Raw genomic sequence first — 20,345 nt, forward strand, 5'->3', positions numbered from 1 at the left:
CATGTCCTTGCTGTCATGAACAGTGCTGCAATGAACTTGCGAGTATATGTGTCTTTTTGGTAGAACAATTTATTTTCCTTTGGTTATATACCCAGGGATGGCTGAGTTGAATGGTGGTTCCAGTTTTAGTTCTTTGAGAAATCTCCAAACTGCTTTCCACAGGGACTGAACTAATTTGCATTCCCACCAATAGCGTATAAATGAAAAAACCTGCTCTTGCATAGCCAACAGTAAAACGATCAAATTCAGGAAAATTTAACATTGGCAGAATGCTCTCTGCTAGTGAGTAGTCCTGACTCTGTTTTTGCCAGTTGTCATAGTAACGCCCTTTTAAAGCATTCCTCTGTTGACTCCAGGTTCACAGGTTGCATTTAGCTGTTGTCCCTTTGGTGTCCTTTGAGCTGGAAGAGTTCCTCCGTTTGTCTCTGTTGTTTATGACATTGACATTTCTGAAGAGTACAGGCCAATGCTTCTTCAAAATCAGATCAATATTATGCATTTTTGGCAGAAATACTAAGGATGTATTACGTTACAGAGCATTACGTTAGTAGATATATGATGTTGGTTTCTTCCATCATGGGGGATGTTAACTTTGATCATTTGGGGTAAGGTGATTATCTGCCAGATTCTCCCTTTGTAATTAACAAGCAATCTCTGAGGCGTACTCTGACACTGTGAATTCTGTCCTCTAATACGCTTCATTTAATCATTTTAGCATTCATTCATGATCCTTGCCTGAATCAGTCATAACTGCCTTGGTTGAAAATGGTGATTTTTGGCCAGGTGCAGTGGCTCATGCCTGTAATCCCAGCACTTTGGAAGACCAAGGCAGGCAGATTGCTTGAGGTCAGGAGTTTGAGACCAGCCTGACCAAAATGGTGAAACCCTATCTCTACTAAAAATACAAAAATTAGTCAGGTGTGGTGGCACGCACCTGTAATGTCAACTGCTCAGGAGGCTGAGGCAGGAGAATCGCTTAAACCCAGGAGACGGAGGTTGCAGTGAGCTGAGATCCCGTCATTGTACTCCAGCCTGGGTCACAGAGTGAGACTCCATCTCAAAAAAAAGAAAAGAAAAGAAAAGAAAATGATGATTTTCTAACTCATTCATTTATTTGCATCTACTATGTGGAATTCTACTATAAAGAATAGCTTTAGGCTGGGTGCAGTGGCTCACACCTATAATCCCAACACTTTGGGAGGCTGAGACCAGAGGGTCACTTGACCCCAGGAGCTTGAGACCAGCCTGGGCAACATGGCAAGACCCTGTCTCTACAAAAAATTTAAAAATTAGCTGGCCATGGCAGCACACACTTGTAGTCCCAGCTACTCAGGTGGCTGAACGAGAGTGACACCTTAACCCCAGGAATTTGAGGCTGCAGTGAGCTATGATCACATCACTGCACTCCAGCCTGGGTGATACAGAGAAACCCTGTGATTAAAAAAAGAAGAAGAATAGTTTCATTTTCTACCTTTTTAAAATCTGTCTGTCTTTGTGAGCATCAATATCAATAAGGACATACAGGTTCCTCTTATTAAACTGGTTATTGCTCATTACCCTCATTATTCATTTTGATGCTCATATTGTCCCAACTTTCCCCAGGGGGTGCCTCTTCAGTCTCACTCCTATGTTCATTTGATGTGGCCCCATTAGTCTGGATCATTCTTTAGCCCTTAGCATATCTACATCAATTCAGATATAGATATTTATAGCCTTAGCATATCTTCATTCAACATACTGCTCAAATGACAGATTTTATTCTTGCAGCAAATATTTTTTGAGATACTGGTATGTCACAGTACTGATCTTACTCATGAGCCAGTAAAAAGCCAGGCAATTAGCTGGGTGCAGTGGCTCATACCTGTAATCCCAGCACTTTGGGAGGCCAAAGTGGTGGATCACGAGGTCAGCAGTTCAAGACCAGCCTGGCCAAGATGGTGAAACTCCATCTCTACTAAAAATACAAAAATTAGCTGGGTGCAGTGGCAAGCGCCTGTAATGCCAGCTACTTGGGAGGCTGAGGCAGGAGAATCGCTTGAACTCTGAGTGTGGAGGTTGCGGTGAGCTGAGATCACACCACTGCATTCTAGCCTGGTGACAGAGCAAGATTCCATCTCAAAAAAAAAAAAAAAATCCAGGCAATTAAATTGACCCTTGCAATGTAATGCAGGGAGTTACAACAGCCATGAGTTACATGTGCCATGGTGCAGAACGAAAAGCTCCCAATCCCACTGGGTGAACTGAGAAAGGCTCCAGGGAGAGTGCATATCATCTCCTAGGCCCAAAAAATGAATAGAAATAAATGTGTGGAGGTGGCATCGTGTTCCAGGCTGTGGGAAGCACATGTCTTTTGAGGAACTGAAGGTATTTGTTAAGTCTAGGACAGTGTGGGTGTGCTGAGGGCATGGTATTGCTGCAGGCCGCAGGGACGCAGCAGTGCAAGAGAAGAGGCTGGAGGGGTGGGCCAGGGCCTTGTAGCTCTGTTAAGGACCCTTCCCAATGGCTGTCCCTAGAGGCAGTTGTTCTCAACACTGACTGCACATTTGCACCCCTGGTGAGCCCCTGGGGGAGCCTGTCAGAAATATCAATAACAGACCCGCTTTCCAAACCAAGTAAATCAGGATCTGGCTGGGCGCGGTGGCTCACGCCTGTAATCCCAGCATTTTGGGAGGCTGAGGCAGACAGATGACCTGAGGTCGGGAGATCGAGACCAGCCTGACCAACATGAACAAATCCCATCTCTACTAAAAATACAAAATTAGCCTGGCTTGGTGGTGCATGCCTATAATCCCAGCTACTTGAGAGGCTGAGGCAGGAGAATCGCTTGAACCTGGGAGGCGGAGATTGCGATGAGCCAATCTCGCACCATTGCACTCCAGCCTGGGCAGTCCTAAGAGCAAAACTCCATCTCAAAAAAAAAAAAATCAAGATCCTAGGTGTGGTAGGGAACTCTAGGGTCTATACATTTAATTTCCCTATCTAGCTTCTAGAGAATTTATCATGAAGAATAGTGTTGTGTGTCATAGAGCTAAACCTTTCAAAACTAAAATTTAAAAAGACTTATTTTATCTTATAGGATTTTGAACTCAACAATGAACTAAAGATGAATGTCCTAAATTTGCTAGAAGAAGTTTTGCGAGACCCAGACCTTCTTCCTCAAGAAAGGAAAGCCACCGCGAATATCCTCAGGTGAAGGCAATTGAAGATGCTGACTGGATCTTGGTTGATTTGGTGACATTGGTTGATTTGTGCTATATTCATAGAAAATAAGAGCCTATCAAACCAGAAGGATAAATCTTAGAATCCAGGGGACAGTTGGGACTATGTTCTTAGCAGTAAAGTGTTACCTATCATCTTCTGTTTCCTGGGGGCAATTTGGTTCTGCTGTCTCAGAAAGACTTGGGACTGGGTGGTATAACTCATGTGGAGTGCAATTGCTGTTATGTATGGAGGCAGATAGCAGTTTACTGTAGAACCAACAGTTAAAGAAAGGAAGCCTGGAGAAGCCTCTCCTGTGAGTCCAGCAGGCATCAAAGAGAGACGGCTTTTCCTCATGTGGGTTGTAATTATTTATTGCAAGCTCATGTTTTGAGCAGGGTAGTAGTGTCTGTGGGAGTCTCGTGCACATAAATTGTGGATGTGCCATCACAGAGTAGTTATGAATCTTTTTTGGCTTCTTTCACTGGTCCTTGATCAACTTTTCTACAAGTTGTCCATTTAGGATTTCCACATCATGTAGGTGGTATAATTATGGGGGATTGTATAAGGTATGACCGCACACTTCTATGTGATAAAGGCTTCCACTTTGGGATCCTGCTGGAGATTTATTTGTGTCCATAGTTGTACCCAGCATCCAAGTGGGTAACAAGCTTTCTTATAGCTTCTCGAACTGGTGGGTGGATGTTTTCTAGTTCACTGTATGTGGAAAGGGGCAGCCACTGCTGGCTCTGTGCAGACATTTCAGTTACAGCTTCCCAGCTCATGCATAACCGTGTCCTTTGTCCCTGCTTGGGGATGGGAAGCCCAGCATCTCTCTGCCAGAGTCTGGCACTTCTTTACCACTCTGACTTCTAGTTCCCTCTTCATTTACAACCTCTAGCAATGACCTTCCTTTCCTAGACCTTGGCTATATTGTCTCCTCGTTAACATTATCCAGAAGACTTGTGTCATCCACAGGCAGTCTATTTTTAGCTCAGTCCATGTTTTTTTTTTTTTTTAGGGACATAACCTTTTATTGTCATCCAGTACCTGTGACAGTTTCATGTCTCTCTAAAGGAGACAGGGGATTGGAGCATTGTGGGTAGTTTTAAAGGAAAAGAGGAGTAGGTAGGCATATTCAGGTGCTACTAAAACAACCAAGCTCACTCCTGACATGCTCCTCCCCACAGTCTGCTTTACTGTCCCCTTTAAAAGTCTGGAACAGTATGTAGCAAAACAAATAAATTACTTTGCATTTCAAAAAGTCCTTCCCTGATGCAGCAACGCCATGTTGCTTTGTGTTGTGTTAGCAACCCGCCTGTAAGTCCTTCTTAGCCCCCATTAGCTGAAGATCCCATAGCCAGACCTTGCATTGGTGTAGGGGCTTTTACGTAGAGAATTTATCTCCATATATCTGTACCCCTAAAAGATATATTGAAGTCCCAACCTCCCATACCTCAAAATGTGACCTTATTTGGAAATGAGGCCATTGCCAATGTCATCAGTTAAGACGAGGTAACTGGAGTAGGGTGGACCCCAATCCACTTTGATTGGCGTCCGTTACAAGAAGTCAACCATGTGGCTCATGCCTGTAATCCCAGCACTTTGGAAGGCTGAGGCAGGCAGATCACCTAAGGACAGGAGTTCGAGACCAGCCTGGCCAACATGGTGAAATCCAGCCAGGTGTGGTGGTTAATGCTTGTAGTCCCAGCTACTTGGGAGACTGAGGCATGAGAATCGCCTGAACTCAAGAGGCAGAGGTTGCAATGAGCCGAGATGGCACCACTGCACTCCAGTCTGGGTGACAGAGCGAGACTGTTCAAAAAAAAGTAGTCAACCATGGAAGACAGACACAGAGATAATGGCATCTGAAGGTGGAAGCAGAGACTGAGTGGTGTAGCTGCAAGCCAAAGAATGCCAAAGATCGCCAGCAAGCCACCAGCAGCTAAACAGGCAAGGGAGGGCTCCCCTCCAGGTTTGGAGGCAGCACAGCCCTGCTGACAGCTCCATTCCAGACCTCTCTCTGAAAGTGGGAGACGGCACATCTCTGTTGTTTTAAGCTACCCAGTGTGTGGGATTTTGTTAGGGCAGCCCTAGGAAACAATTAGGGGCCGTCTTCACATTTTCCAGTCTATGAAAACATCTAAAGAAGCCCAGAGATTCCATTCCTGTGCCTGTTTTCAGATTTTAAAATTATAAGTACATATTGAGGTGAAGGCTGGTTTCAGTGGATGAGTGACTCTGTCGATGAGTGATTACTGTTTCTGTTTTCTTCATGTAACTAGTTTATATGCTCTTTGCATTTAAAACACTAATATTTAAAAACTACATTCTGAAAGTGTGCGCCCCTAGGGACATTTGACTAAATAGCTTTCAGGGAAGTGAGGGTGTTCGGGCTGGGACCCGCCAATATGATCCCGTCAGGCTCAGCCAATATGAGGGCATCTTGTGGCCAGTCCCCTCAAGATGCCCATGCCAGACTTGACCCATCAATTCTGAGAGTTTTCTGTCTGCATCAAGAGGTGACCTCAGAAGTCAGTTAATTGGAGTTGGTGTTTAAGATGAATCCTGGCTGGGCGTGGTGGCCCACACCTGTAATCATAGCACTTTGGGAGGCTGAGGCAGGTGGATCACCTGAGGTCAGGAGTTCGAGACCGGCCTGACCAACATGGTGAAACCCTGTCTCTAGTAAAAATACAAAATTATCCGAGCGTGGTGGCACATGCTTGTAATCCCAGCTATTCAGGAGGCTGAGGCAGGAGAATTGCTTGAACCTGGGAGGCGGAGGTTACAGTGAGCCAAGATCGCACCATTGCACACTCCAGCCTGGGTGACGAGCAAAACTCTGTCTCAAAAAAAAAAAAGATGAATCCTGTTTGCCATCCCAGGTCTTGATTATTCATCAGGTTTCAGATGTGCCAACTCTTTTTGCTGAATAATGATCTGAAAGTTAGAAGTGTAAGACTGGTAGGGAATAGACATTTTAGTAGGCAGTACAGCTTGAAACCGCAACACTGAGCAGAGTCTGATTCTAGCTTTGGCAGGATGTCGCAGGGCTAAATCTTGGCTCAGCCATTGACAGGTGTCAAGTTCTCAACCAGTCCGAACCTGTTTCCTCATTTATAAACTGGTACTCGTAATAGCTACTTCATTAGGTTGTTGTGAAGAGTACATGACGTGATATGTGTAAGGAGGTTAACACGATGCCTGGAAAGTCATTAGCACTCATAGTAAAGTGAGTATTATTACTGTTAGAAGCACCGACAGTAGTTCCTGGAAAAAGCAGCTTCTGCCATGAAGGCCATATGGCCCAGGCAAAACCAGGCTGGATCTGAGTCACACTCCACTTTCTCTAGGCTTCGTCACCTTTTCCACACAAAGAGAGCATGGACCAATCCCAGGACAGACACTGGTTGCTCTTGGCTCTGTTTTGGACTCCCCTAATTGAAAGAGGAATTCTCCATTCATACAACTTGGATAATCCCATTTCCTTTTATTTAGTGTTTCATTATAAACGCACAATTATTAAACTGTTGATACTGCTGTTAGATGTGGTAGTGGTGGTGGGAGGAAACCCGGGATCCTGGAATGTTCATCAAAGCCCAAGGGTAGCCAGAAGACTAGAAGCAAGTATTCCCTCTATAGGATCTGAACCAGAAGTTCTGAAGTCTGAAGGGAAAGAATTCTGAATATGCCCTCTAGAAAATACAGGCTATGACTGTGAGGGATAGAAACATATCATATACGGTAGTTAAGTGCAGCCCCGACATTCAGAGAGATATGCATTCCTAACATATAAGACATATGAACATAAAACGTGTTTTTTGCATATGTTACATTATTGCAACAAAGCAAATGCTCTTTTTAGTGACGCATCCCTGACTCACAGTCTCATAGGAGTCACTTAATGATACTGAATACACTTAATGGCCGTATATAGTTTGTTGCCCTGTTTGTAAATAAAAACCTCTACTCAAAACTTATATTTCTAAAATACCATCTCTCTTCCTCCAAAGTTGTCTAACTAGCTGTCTTCAAAATCTTTTCAGTGTACAGATTTTTTTAGACACCTAACATGCCACAAAATAAAAAGAAACAGTGATTAACTTCTTGGATGTTCAGCTGTGATAGGCTCAGGTCATAGAAAAGTCATCCCCAAACCCCACGTAGCATCAACGAGAAGGCATAAAATGTTAGGTAACTTAATGGAACCAGAGGCCATCTTGGAAAATGAGGGTAAGATCATTGAGAAGAGGAACATTTAATGGGAACTAACTAACTTTTTGACCTTTGCTTTCCAAGGCAAATATATTACCCGGCTTCATAAAAAAGGTCTTTCCCACTGGCACACATAATTATGGAGCCACAGAGCTCTCCCCAGGAACCTAGACTATGGTGGAAAAAATGACGTGAACTTCCAGAAAAGTCACTCTTATCCCCTATGTGTCACCCTTCCATGTGATTTAATAGTGTTTGGAGAAAGAGTTAGCTTTAACCTATTTTTTCCTCATCTTAATCTGCCATTTAAGATAAGATGACTATTCTTTTTCTAGAGATGGAGTCCCACTCTGTCACCCAGGCTGGAGTGCAGTGGCGCAATCTCAGCTCACTGCAACCTCCAACTCCCGGGTTCGAGCAATTCTCTTGCCTCAGTCTCCTGAGCAGCTGGGGTTACACGTGCCTGCCACCCACACCTGGCTAATTTTTTTGTATTTTTAGTAGAGATGGAGTTTCGCCATGTTGGCCAGGCTGGTCTCGAACTCCTGACCTCAGGTGATCTGCTTACCTTGGCCTCCCAAAGTGCTGGGATTATAGGTGTGAGCCACTGCGCCCAGCAAGATGACTATTTCTTTCTGTTCACAAATAATATGGCTAAGTGCTGATAAGAGGGCTACTAGTATAATCTAGAAGGCTCTGGCTCCCCCTTCAGATGGCAGAGGGAAGGAAGTTGTGTTTCTTGACTGTGTGCTGTGTGTGGGACCCTTGAAGAGGTGCCTCCCCTGAGCCTACTTAAGAGAAGCGCAGAGTAAGGAAGGGCACAACGGGCCCAGAACCCTGGGCGACTTAGTCAATGTCTTTGAGCTTTGGTTTCCTCCTCTGTAAAATGGAGATCACAATGCCTCCATTATGCACTATCTTGTATAACAGTCCCTTGGAAGGGATTTGTTAGGATACAGGAGATAGTGCGTATCCGATGCTTAGCACATGCCTGGCATAGAGCAGGCGTACGGTAAGCCATCTCTGTTGATACTATAGTTTTGAGGGTTTGGTTGCTGTTTTAATCAACTCAGGACACAACAGAACATCACATCATCATTAGTTCTTTTAAAACAAGCTTCCTGCAGCAGACAGAGTACTTGGTTTGGGACTGTCCAGATATTTTAATACTTTTAATATGTGCTTGTGCCTTCCTTTTGGAAAACGTAAAATGCTTGTCTTCAATGGCAAATTATGTAATTGGAGCCCTACTGCACTCTAATTTTCCTGGACTCTGAACTTCCATTGGATATAAAATACCTTCTACTCTGAAACCAGTATCTAAGGTATTAACTTGTGTTTATTCATTTATTCATTCATCATTTTTTTAAAAAATGATATTTCTTGAGAGCTGAATAACATGTCTGAGATTCAGGGCCAAAAGTGTCTGAGGGAAGTCCATCTGCAATGCAAGGGAGCAGAAGTTAAGCCCCTGTGCTTCTGGTCTACGTGAGCTTGAGAAGGGGGTGGCCCTGCATCTCCTGACTCTGTGACAGCAGGGAAGGCCCACAGTAGGGGAGAGAGGTTTGGGGAGGTGGGCACTCAGGCCTAGGAGTACAACTGGCTGATAGCATTAGAGGCTGCTCCATTTTACATTATAGACAGTAACTCAGAGCACACCCAGCGTGCTCACCCTCAGGTTCACTTTGATGGTGGTTGTTTCATTTACAACCATGTATGTAACAGGTTGGCTCTTGGTTCTAAGTCAGCTGTCCCGATGATTCTCTCATACCTTGAGCATGTTTTCTGTTTGGGGATTGCTCATCTCCAGCTCAGCAGCCTGTTGTGCTGCATGGCGTTTAGACCCAAATCTTCAGACCTCGCATCCAGGGGAGACCAAACTGCATTTTGTAGTTTCCTTCTTAGGTTGTGTATTTTTTTTTTTTCATGGAGGATAATTTGATGTCTTTTTCAGGGCCCTTTCACAAGATGATCAAGATGACATCCACCTAAAATTAGAGGATATAATTCAAATGGTAAGTCTGACCACATTTTTGTCTAGCACAACTGTGTGCAAACTACCTCTCCAAGGCGAGCAATATGCTTGTAACCGATCAATGTTGTAGTATTAGACCCTGTGTCCTATCTCTGAAGCTGTGTGAGATGAACCACATTTGGTGTGGGGTCTAGCAGTGGGTCTAAGATACTCATGTTGGCTTTGATATTTTTTAGCTTTCTGCCATTTTTTTACAGTTAGAATTTAATGGTGAACTTCATGCTACCACACAGGCAGCTGTCTGCCTCCTTGACCTGCAGTGAGCTGGCAGGCCCCTCGCTCCCGGTGTTTCATCTCCCTCCCTTATCTCTTGCAGACTGACTGCATGAAGGCTGAATGCTTTCAGTCCTTGTCGGCCATGGAGCTGGCTGAACAGATCACCCTCCTGGACCACATCATTTTCAGAAGCATTCCCTACGAGTGAGTGCCACCCCCATAGCAGCAGGGCTTGGCTGCACTAGCTGGCTTAGAAATTGACATTGTTCCTAAGGCAGAGTGTGTGTGTGTGTGTGTGTGTGTGTGTGTGTGCGTGTGTGCGCACGCACACACACACACACACACAGATGTAAGTCTTAAGATAATTTGGTACCACTTGAATGTCTTCTGATTTCAGTTTATGTTTGAAATATTGATTTGGGTGACTCTCAAGATGGCTACTCTGTAGGCACTTGGGTTTCTGTAATTCAAGGATAGGACAGTACAAAGAAATTCACATTCTGTTACAGAATGTGAATTTCTTTGTACTGTCCTATCCTTGAATTACAGAAACCTCAGTACATAGTAGTGGTTCTCAAGCTTCAATGTACCTAAAATCATTTGGGAAGCTTGTTAAAAATGTGCATTCCTGGCCAGCCCCCCACCCAGAATTTCTGATTCTAATAGGTTTGGTTGAGGCAACGAAACTGTTTTCAAGGAGAACCCCACATAATTCTGGGTGGTCTATGCCTGTGCTTTGGGAACCACTGATCTAGAGAGAGGGCTCTAAATTCTGCTATAATTCTTCACCCACTTCCCTACATTAACAAGTATTGCTAAGCTGTGACCATGGGCTCGTCACAAAGCCTTTTGATTTCCTTGTGTGTAGAGTAAGGGGAGGTTCTTTAAGTCCCTCTGAGTGTCATATTCAGTAGCTGCACAAACAAGGCTTTTGTTTGGACAAATGGCAACTGATAGCACATGTTGTCTATGAGCTAATAACTAAGCTGGAGGTAAAGGGAGAGTTGGGCAGGGACATGAATGAGCCACGTTGCATACAGAGTAGAGGACGTCCATGATGATGGAGGTTTGGACATGGGCAGGGTGGTTTGGGGGTCAGAGCTGCAGCTGTGTCAGAGAGGCACCAGGGCCAGGGCCAGAGAATGCCCCTGCAGACTCTTCTTTTGTGAATTTTATTTTCCTTCCCTCCCTGTCTTCCAGCACTCATGGAACTAGCCATGAAAAAAAAAAAAAAAAAAAAAAAAAGAAACGTGGACCATTGGCTATTTGAACACTTGAGTTAGGAGCCACAGTGTCTCTTCTCACCCACTTCCATCCACTGTCCCACTCACCTCCTCACCCAGCCTGTTGTGCAGTGAGGCTGGGGGGCCATGGCCTCCATGGAAGAGGAGAAAGAGCAAAGCCAGACTTTTGTAGTTGCCCTTGGTGTGATCTCTTTCTGGGCACCCCCCCCCACCTCTTGTCCCTGTCCCCCCAGTTCCTGTGTGAATATCTACCAATTGTTTCCATCCATGGAACTGGCACGCCTCTGTGTCCAGCACTCTGCAGGATGGGAGTGGGACCAGCAACAGCAAGGGACAAAGAACCCTGCCCAGGGACTCAGTCATCGTCTCATCTTAAGAAGGTGTCAGAGTAATTTTGAGTTACTTTAATGCCTATACAAAATAATTCCTGTATGCTCCATCTCGCTTGTCCTTTGTTTCTTGCTGTGTTTGGTGCCCTGCTCAGGAATGAAATGAATGATCAGGGACGCTACCCTGAAGACAGCCCGTCCAGCCGGGCAGAGCTCCTGCCTTGCTGAACTGCCTGGTCAGGTGAACGTGCGGTACAAGCCTAACAAGGAGTGCTTTTCAGCCCTTAATGTGTGCACTCTCCTGAGAACAAAGCACAATCCCTGCATCCTCCAGGAGAGTGGCAGGCAGGGCAGAACAGAGGGAGAAAATTCTGCTTCTGGCTAATATTTTTGGTAGTGATGAAATTTTTGGACCCTCTGCTAAGGCTTGATTTTTTTTTTTTTTTTGAGACGGAGTTTCGCTCTTGTTACCCAGGCTGGAGTGCAATGGCGCGATCTCGGCTCACCACAACCTCTGCCTCCTGGGTTCAGGCAATTCTCCTGCCTCAGCCTCCTGAGTAGCTGGGATTACAGGCACGCGCCACCATGCCCAGCTAATTTTCCGTATCTTTAGTAGAGACGGGGTTTCACCATGTTGACCAGGATGGTCTCGATCTCCTGACCTCGTGATCCACCCACCTTGGCCTCCCAAAGTGCTGGGATTACAGGCTTGAGCCACCGCGCCCGGCTAATATTTTTAAAAGCTAATCCTGGGAAAATAATCTTGATTTCTAAGTAGTGCTTAACCTCTTTATTTCCCTTGTGTTGGTTCTTGTTTTCCAACTCCAGAGAAGCCTTTATAGGATCCTAATAAAGGTGCAGTTCCAAACCTTTATAAGAGAGCTGGAAACTGAAAAATCTTCCTTTTTGGCATCGAGAGGTAAACAGCTAGAGTCGAGGTCAAATTCACTTGTGAGGTTGGCAGCAGCGGGTGTCAGGAAACATTCTAGACAGTGTCAAATGGAACGTTTCTCATATTCATGACAATTATCCAGGATCATAGCCACCATTTTTTAAAAAAACTTAATTGGTTTTGTGTTTTGTTTTGAACTTTCAGGGAGTTTCTTGGGCAGGGGTGGATGAAGCTGGATAAAAACGAAAGAACGCCTTACATCATGAAAACCAGCCAACACTTTAATGACGTGAGTGACCATCAAAGTAGAGCCTTGGGTGGGTCACAGGAAGATGGATATTGGAGTCTTAAGACGCCCCTAAAATAAAGCAACTCTGCCACCCACTTTTTAAACAGCATTGTTGGGATATTGAAGACAAGCTTAAATCTCCTCTAACAGCTCACAGTAATGTAATCATGTCCAGTTAACTTCCTGACACATGAGAGGCTCACCTTTGATGGTGCCCAAGTCTGGTAGGTGCTCAGTAATGTACAGGCTGCTGTTCCTGTTTTTGTCAGGATCATCACTACTTCGTGGTCACAGATTGACTAACAGAATGAGCAGCACCTGTGTCACTGGCCCCTGGTGGTGGTGGTGACGGTCAGGCTGGGTTGGTGCAAGTCCTTATCATTACTGAACGTTCAGCCTGAGTTACATTCCCGGGTTGGAAGGGGTCTCTTGGAGCATAATCACATTGTTTCTGTGGTTCTGTGCAGTGGTGGCCAGCTGTCGGTCCATCTTCCAGCTCTGCTTTTCCCCAACAGTAAGACTGGGAGATGCTTTTATACCTCCCAGCTCTTAATTCGTGCTGTTCTCATAGTCTTAGTCCCGTGGTAGAACAAGTAATAGGTGTATGAGTGTCTTCTGGCCTATCCAGGCAAAGGGAAGCCTCCCTTTCCAGTTTCACTAAACTATAGTAAAATAAATAATGATGCTTTCTTTAAAACAACAACAACGAACTACCAGGAACCCCATAGGTAAATTAATAAGTCATCTAAAAACAAAATGCAAAAATGACAGTTTAGATTCCCGAGACAGTGTTTTGTGCAGGCTTTCCCCAGAGCATGTGGATGCTGAGCGAACGCTATCACACAATGAACTTCAGTGCCGCTGCCGTCTAAAGGACAAGGGGCATGGCCCATCTAGTCCCTCCCTGAGAAACAGATTCCCTGCTGTGGGAAACAAACCTCTGTTACCTGTGGTAAATCAACATACCGGATATAATGGACACTCCAAAGAGAGGTTCGATCTCAGGCTCCAGGTCTACATGTCTCCTCCGCTGGGACGACCGATGCATTGCATTGTAGACAATTACAGATGGAACCTGTCATTTGCACCCCAGACTCGCCCAGCCTGCTTCTTCATTGTCCTCTCTGTTCTCAGTCTTGGGTAGTGGTCTCATCATACACTCACTTACCCAAGCACAGGCTCTAGAAGTCATCTTCTTCCTTACCTACCTCACCCTCACCACTGCCCAACAGATTTGCAAACCCTAGATCTACATGCATCTCAGGCCCTTCCCCACTGCCACCACCTTGATGTGGCCTTTTATCCTTTCTCTCCAGGAGCTCCTAACTCATCTCTCCCCTGCAACCTCACTGCCCTCCAATCCATCTGTTAGGTCCAGGGTCAGATTCCAGCCCATGCTGAGGTCTGAGGGGAGTGGGCGGATACATGAAAGAACACATGGGGTTGAGGGGAGTGCATAGGTAGGTGAAAGATGGTTTTATTCAGCAGCAGCTCTCTCATCAACAGCTCTCTTAATGCTGTCTGCTCTGTCTCGGCTGCTTGAGCCGTGGCCACCATGAACAGCTGCATGGCCAGCTCTCCCTTGCCTTCGGGTCAGCAACTTAACTCTTTCTCTCTCTGGGCATGAGCTCCTATACAATGTCAGCAGGGCAGTTATACCTTTTACAGACAACAGTGGCTTAGAGCCAAGTGACGGCCTTCCATGTTACGGTTACATGGTTGTGATAACAACTGGAGTTATACACCTGTGCTCTAAATTCAGAGTCACTCTGGCCTGCATGTCCACCTTGGCCTATCCTTGACCAAAGCACAGCCATGTACCTTAAACCATCCTTCATGCAGTGGCACAGGAATGACTTCTCTGAAAAGTCAATCTAATTATCTCCCTCCCTTTGACAAAAATCTGTCAGTGGCTTCCCCTTACCTTCAGGATATGGTCCCAACTGCTCAACCTGGCATACAAGAGTCCTGCCCATCTGTCACCCTTGTGTCTCCCAGTCCTTGTGCCCCTCAGATGGCTGCCACATCCTCCATTACATCATCCCTCCCACCTCTGTCCCCTTGCTCTTATACTCGGATCCTTTAAGACTCAATGCAAGGCTGGATACTGTAGCTCACACCTGTAATCCCAGCACTTTGGGAGGCCGAGGTGGGAGGATTGCTTTAGCCCAGCAGTTCAAGACCAGCCTGGGCAACATAGTGAGACCCTGTCTCTACAAATACAAAAAATTAGCCAGGTATGGTAATACATACCTGTGGTCCCAGCTACTTGGGAAGCTGAGGTGGGAAGATCACTTGAGCCCTGGAGGTTGAGGCTGCAGTGAGCTGTGATCATGCCACTGTAATCCACCTGGGCGACACAGCAAGATCCTGTCTCAAAAAAAAAAAAAAGACCCAATGCTGGTATCACCTCTTCCTAGAAGCCTCCTCTGTACTAGACCAGATGCCCCATGCTGCCTGTATATTCTCAAATCCCGCCATGAATAGACTTAACTTTGTGTTTCACTGCATGGCACTTACCTGTTTATGTATCTGTGCCCCTCCCCTTCCCACCTGCCTAGGCTCAGATTACCTTAAGGTCAGGGACATGGATTTGTCTTTCTGTTCCCAGCACCGAAAAGCATCCTGTTCTATCACATTTCCTCAATAGTTATTGGCAAGAACTTCTTAATCGAAATTACTGATTAACAAAAGCACTTCTTCCTGGAACAAACTGGATTCCAGATGATTCTTCTCCTCACGCTAAGGATGCACAGGCACTCGGCGAATAGCGCCCGCAGCAGGTGCTTTAGTCAATGTCCGCAGTGGTAGTGTTGAGGCACTGTGAAACCTTAAGTAGCTTCAGAATCATCAAGGAATGGGCGAATCCATCAGATGTAGTGTATGGATATAAGATTACATGCCCCGTATTCCCTTTGTTAACACAGTAATCCTATTTCGCTTTTTTTCCTTTCCCTTTTGCAAGAGCTGAGCTTCTTAAACTGGCTTTAAGTAATAAAATTACAGTACTTAGCCTCAAAACTGTAGGTCCTTTTAACTGCTGGTGAAGAGTAAGATTAGACGAAGGAAATGTTCTCCTTTTCCCTGCAGCCAAGTGTTTCTGGTTTGAGAGTTAATCAGTTCAGAATTTGATCTAACTGGGGCCAAGTGTTTTTTTTCTCTTTCTCTGTGATAACTGTGGCTTCCCAGAGTGAGTAATCACACACTGTTGGGGGCCAAGGATTATGGGGAAAGGCCCCAGGGAGTGACATCCATGATCTGCAGACTTTGCCTTTCCGCAGGCATTGGGTTGTTCTGTCCCATTTCCTCAGTAATTATTAGAAATGACACCATCAAAATTGCTGATGAACAAAACCACCTCTTCCTCCAACAAGCAGGAATCCAGATAATACCTGTCTTCACTCAGAGGACGAACAGATGCTCATTAGTTTGTTATTATTACAGACCTTAGTCTCTTTAGAAAGTTGGTATCCAAATGTAGACGATGATCTTCCCCTACTCAACACCCTGCCTTCCTGACATGTCTGCAGATAATTTACATGTTTTGCCTGAATGCACTGGTTTGGCTCTTAGACTGCCTTTTTGGGCTCTTTGATTGTCTCAGATGAGTAACCTGGTGGCCTCCCAGATAATGAACTATGCTGATGTCAGCTCCCGTGCCAACGCCATTGAAAAATGGGTGGCGGTGGCCGACATCTGCCGATGCCTGCACAACTACAACGGCGTGCTGGAGATCACCTCGGCCTTAAACAGAAGTGCCATCTACAGGCTGAAGAAAACCTGGGCCAAGGTCTCTAAGCAGGTGAGCCTCAGCGTGTGATACATCCTGCTGCTAAGAGGATGAGAGGCTGGGAGATGGGAGCCAAGTTAAATATTACTAATTAGGAAATCATTAACTGACATGAGCCGCTCAGTTGCCAAAGAAAGGTGCCAACATGGGTAATTACAGTGCTCTTACCACTTAATTGATTTCATTCATGTGCATTTCTAAAACAGTCATTAAAGCATTTTGGGGACAGCCACAAACAATGTGGTTGTCAGTCAAGAGTTGTTTCCTGAACTGTTTCAGAGGGTACATTGACTCTGAGTAAGCATACTTATATCCAACTGGGTTCATTCTTTCTCTCCAAAGTGAGGGTGCAAACTCCTTGGGGCCAAAAGCCAGGGACAAAAGGCCTCAATGGTCACCTTTTTCTTTCTCATTCATGTAGTAGATGTAAAGTTTTAGCATAATGACTTAGATGTGTATAAATGTAATTTTCATTTTCTTTCATTAATCTCAGCTTGCCCATGTCTGTCATTTTCACTCAGATAATTTCGAGATTCAAACTGAATCGTGATTCTTCCCCTGCCCTTTCTCCTGGCCTTCTCCCTGGGTGTTGGGTGCCCAGGGCATCTCTGGGCTTCTGGGCACCTGTCAGCTCCTCTGGCCTCCTGTGGTCATCCTTTGCTGATTATTCATTGGGTGCAGGCTGCTGTGAATTGCCTGTACCTGGTGTCACCTGGCCTGCACGCCCCTCCCAGGAACAATGCATAGTGATTGCACCCTGGGAACGTGGCTGACCTCGCCACCCCTTCAGCCATCATTGGCTGGGTCTGGGGTGTGTCTTACCTCTGTGACAGCCATTCTGCCTTGTGGCGGTCCCTAATGGACATGTGAACTCTTCATCACTAGATGACTACCCTCGGGGAAGTTTCGAGGCTCCTCCATGTCCCATTGGTGCCAGAGGGTAGGAGAGTCTATATCAGGCCCTCTCTGCCTGACCCTCCTCTGCCTTGCTGTGGACACAGAGTTGGTGAGGGGAATCTACAGAGTGCCACCTCCAAGGTCCCAGATCAGAAGATCTAGATATGTTCTGCTGACATGGCCTAAAAACTGTTTTATCACCCCCCTCTGAGGATTTAAGCCCCTTTCAGAGACACGCATTATTTTCTTACTCTTTTCTGTCTTCCTTTTGCCCTCCAAGCCTTTCCCTTTAGTATAGGAGAACAAGTTAATTTCTCCATGTAGCAGGAAACCAAGCCTAAGTCATATCTGTCACCTTGCCTTTCCCCACTTATTTCTTAGTAAAAATGCAGTGCTCTGAGAATCCCAAATTCAGCCCCTTAGAACTCAGGAGTCCTCTTTTCTGTCAACAATGGACCTGGTAAATAACAGCCACAGTTTTTACAAATCTGGTTTAAAAGAAAAAAAAAACTTTTGTTTTGAGATAATTATAGCTTCACATACAGTTGTAGGAAATAACGCGGAGATTCCCTGCACTTCACACCCAGTTTCCCCAGCAGCAGCATCTTGCATTACTGTAGACAGTATCACAACTAGGAAATGAACATTGCTGCAATCCACCAGTCTTATTCAGATTTCACCAGCTATCACCAAGGGATTCCTAAATCTTTCCTAAGAAAGTTTCCAGGCCCGCTTTGTAATGAACTTAAGTGGTATTCTTGTTCTGGATAGGATGAGGGTTTAGGGATAACTGAACTGATCATGAAATAGAGATGATGAGACTAATACTGAAATGATTATTTCAAAATGTGAATATACCATCTGTAGAAGTTCTAAATAAGATATTAGCATTTCAATCACGTTATCGGTCACTCACAGTGCCCTTAGCATGGGCTAATGGACTGTCCTCTAGAGAGGCTGCCTCCAGAGCCAAGTGCCTTACTCCATTAATGGTAGGTAGAGCCTGTTTGCAGATATGCCAACACATTTGGTGATAACTTAATCTGCTGTGCAGCTGTCCCTTTTCTACATCTGAGATCAGCCGGGGAGTTGTTCAGCGGTCCTGATAATCTGCACTCTGGAGCCCACAGATTGGTCTGTGGCTATAGGACAGGTTGTACCTTTACAACTTTTTTGAGCAAGGTTAGCCCTGGACCAAGCAGGCAGTCTCAGAGCCCTCAGACACCAGAATTAGGAAGACAGCCCTTTGCCTCTCAGGAGGCTGTGCAGCTCCTCTCCGGGCGGGACAAAAAAGTTTGAGAACCCTCAACCTGAGCATTCCAAGTTCTTCTCCAGGTAGGACCTGGATCCTCCATGCACAGCCAAGCTGCCTGGATGTGCATGGAGGATCCCCAGGAAGGAGTTATCATACCCAAGGGCCACCCTACCACTCTCCTATATTCATAGAAGAAACCCCAGACCAATGTCAACAACAATGCTATTTCTTAGTAATTATCAGTTATACTTTTCTAACAAATTGATGAAGAAGATCACAAAAGAAAAGGTCTATAGTAGAGGACATTGCTCAGTCAATACCAAAGCAACCAAATGGAGATTAACACTCAAAAGTGTTCATCACAAAAGCTGTCTGACAGGAGACTTCTCCTTTAAGATTCTATATTCACCCTGGCATGGTGGCTTGTGTCTGTAATCCCAGCACTTTGGGAGGCCGAGGTGGGTGGATCACTTGAGGTCAGGAGTTTGAGACTAGCCTGGCCAACATGGTGAAACCCCATCTCTACTAAAAGTACAAAAATTAGCTGGACATGGTGATGGGTGCCTGTAATCTCAGTCACTCGGGAGGCTGAGGCAGGAGAATTGCTTGAACCCAGGAGGCAGAGGTTGCAGTGAGCTGAGATTGCACCATTGCAGTCCAGCCTGGGCATCAGAGTGAGACTGCATCTCAAAAAAAAAAAAAAAAAAAAAATTCTATATTCAACATGTGCTTGTCAAATTTTTTTTTTGTTTTTTGAGATCTGTCACCCAGGCTGGAAAGCAGTGGCACAATCTCAGCTTACTGCAACCTCCCGGGTTCAAGTGATTCTCCTGCCTCAGCCTCCTGAGTAGCTGGGATTACAGGCGTGTGCCATTGTGCCTGGCTAATTTTTGTACTTTCAGTAGAGATGGGGTTTCAGCATGTTGGCCAGGCTGGTCTCAAACTCCTGGCCTTAGGTGATCCACCCACCTCGGCCTCTCAAAGTGCTAGGATTATAGGCATGACCCACTGCACCTGGCCTACTTGTCAATTCTTTAACTGCCTAAGTTTTCTGTCTATTGCAGTTTTTCTTTCTACCTATTTTCCCTCTTTTTTTAGCTAAATGTGTAGATATAGGCACTTCCTCTTCTCCATATATTCTTAACATCAAATGTGAACATAATGCCCTGTCTCTACCTCATAAGAATCATATCACACGATGACCTTTATTCTGGCGAAGGTATCAACACCTGCCACCAAAGAAAATTGAACATCTTTTGGCAATTCACTGTCTTTTTAAACCATAGTATTTTCATGACTCTTAAGTTTTTTCTTTTCTTTTTAGACAAAAGCTCTAATGGACAAACTTCAAAAGACTGTTTCCTCTGAAGGAAGATTTAAAAATCTTAGAGAAACCCTTAAAAAGTATGTCTATCTTAATTATTAAATTATTCCTAATTCAGAAATATATGTAATGTGTATAGTATACAAACAGTGACCAACCACCTACTTTGCTTTGAAAAGAAAAATAAATGGGAAACAACTTACATCATCTAGGTATTTTTCTGATTTTTCCTCATTATTTGGAATACTGTGCATACAGTAATTGTCTTATGGATAGACTCATGGTATACAGATTAAGAATTAAGAAGGTAATACCACCATAATAAAGCAAACTATCTTTTACTGTAAGCACAATGATTTCCTGTGAGTTTTATTTAAATATTCCAGCACCTGTTGATTATTATTTTGTGTTTTTGGTTTCTAGATCATTCCCTTTCTACACACACACAAACACACACACACACACACACACACACACAGGGAGAGAGAGAGAGAGATTGATTTTCCTGCAACTGGTTTTCTCATGATCTACATATACTTACTCTGGAAAAACATGAGTCCTGTGATGGTATAAGTGAAAACAAGACTAAGACTAATAATAATAACGATAGCAACAACAGCAATAATAGTATAAGAACTAATTACCAAAATATTTACTA

General features: G+C 44.8%; 1 protein-coding gene across 2 annotated transcripts in view; it reads left to right on the top strand.

Annotated features, from left to right (window-relative positions):
- RASGRF2 (Ras protein specific guanine nucleotide releasing factor 2) overlaps nt 1-20,345 on the top strand; it is a 269,826-nt gene that overhangs the window by 235,856 nt on the left and 13,625 nt on the right. For both annotated transcript variants that reach the window (XM_012477557.3, XM_064376089.1), the window contains 6 exons: nt 3,077-3,189; nt 9,371-9,431; nt 9,768-9,871; nt 12,337-12,421; nt 16,026-16,223; nt 19,688-19,767. In XM_012477557.3, coding sequence (XP_012332980.1) covers nt 3,077-3,189; nt 9,371-9,431; nt 9,768-9,871; nt 12,337-12,421; nt 16,026-16,223; nt 19,688-19,767 — 641 coding nt within the window. The remainder of the gene's footprint in view (nt 1-3,076; nt 3,190-9,370; nt 9,432-9,767; nt 9,872-12,336; nt 12,422-16,025; nt 16,224-19,687; nt 19,768-20,345) is intronic.

This window comes from Aotus nancymaae, unplaced genomic scaffold, assembly GCF_030222135.1.
Source record: "Aotus nancymaae isolate 86718 unplaced genomic scaffold, 86718_ANA_hifiasm-v0.15.2.pri h1tg000014l, whole genome shotgun sequence".
Lineage (NCBI taxonomy): Eukaryota > Metazoa > Chordata > Mammalia > Primates > Aotidae > Aotus > Aotus nancymaae.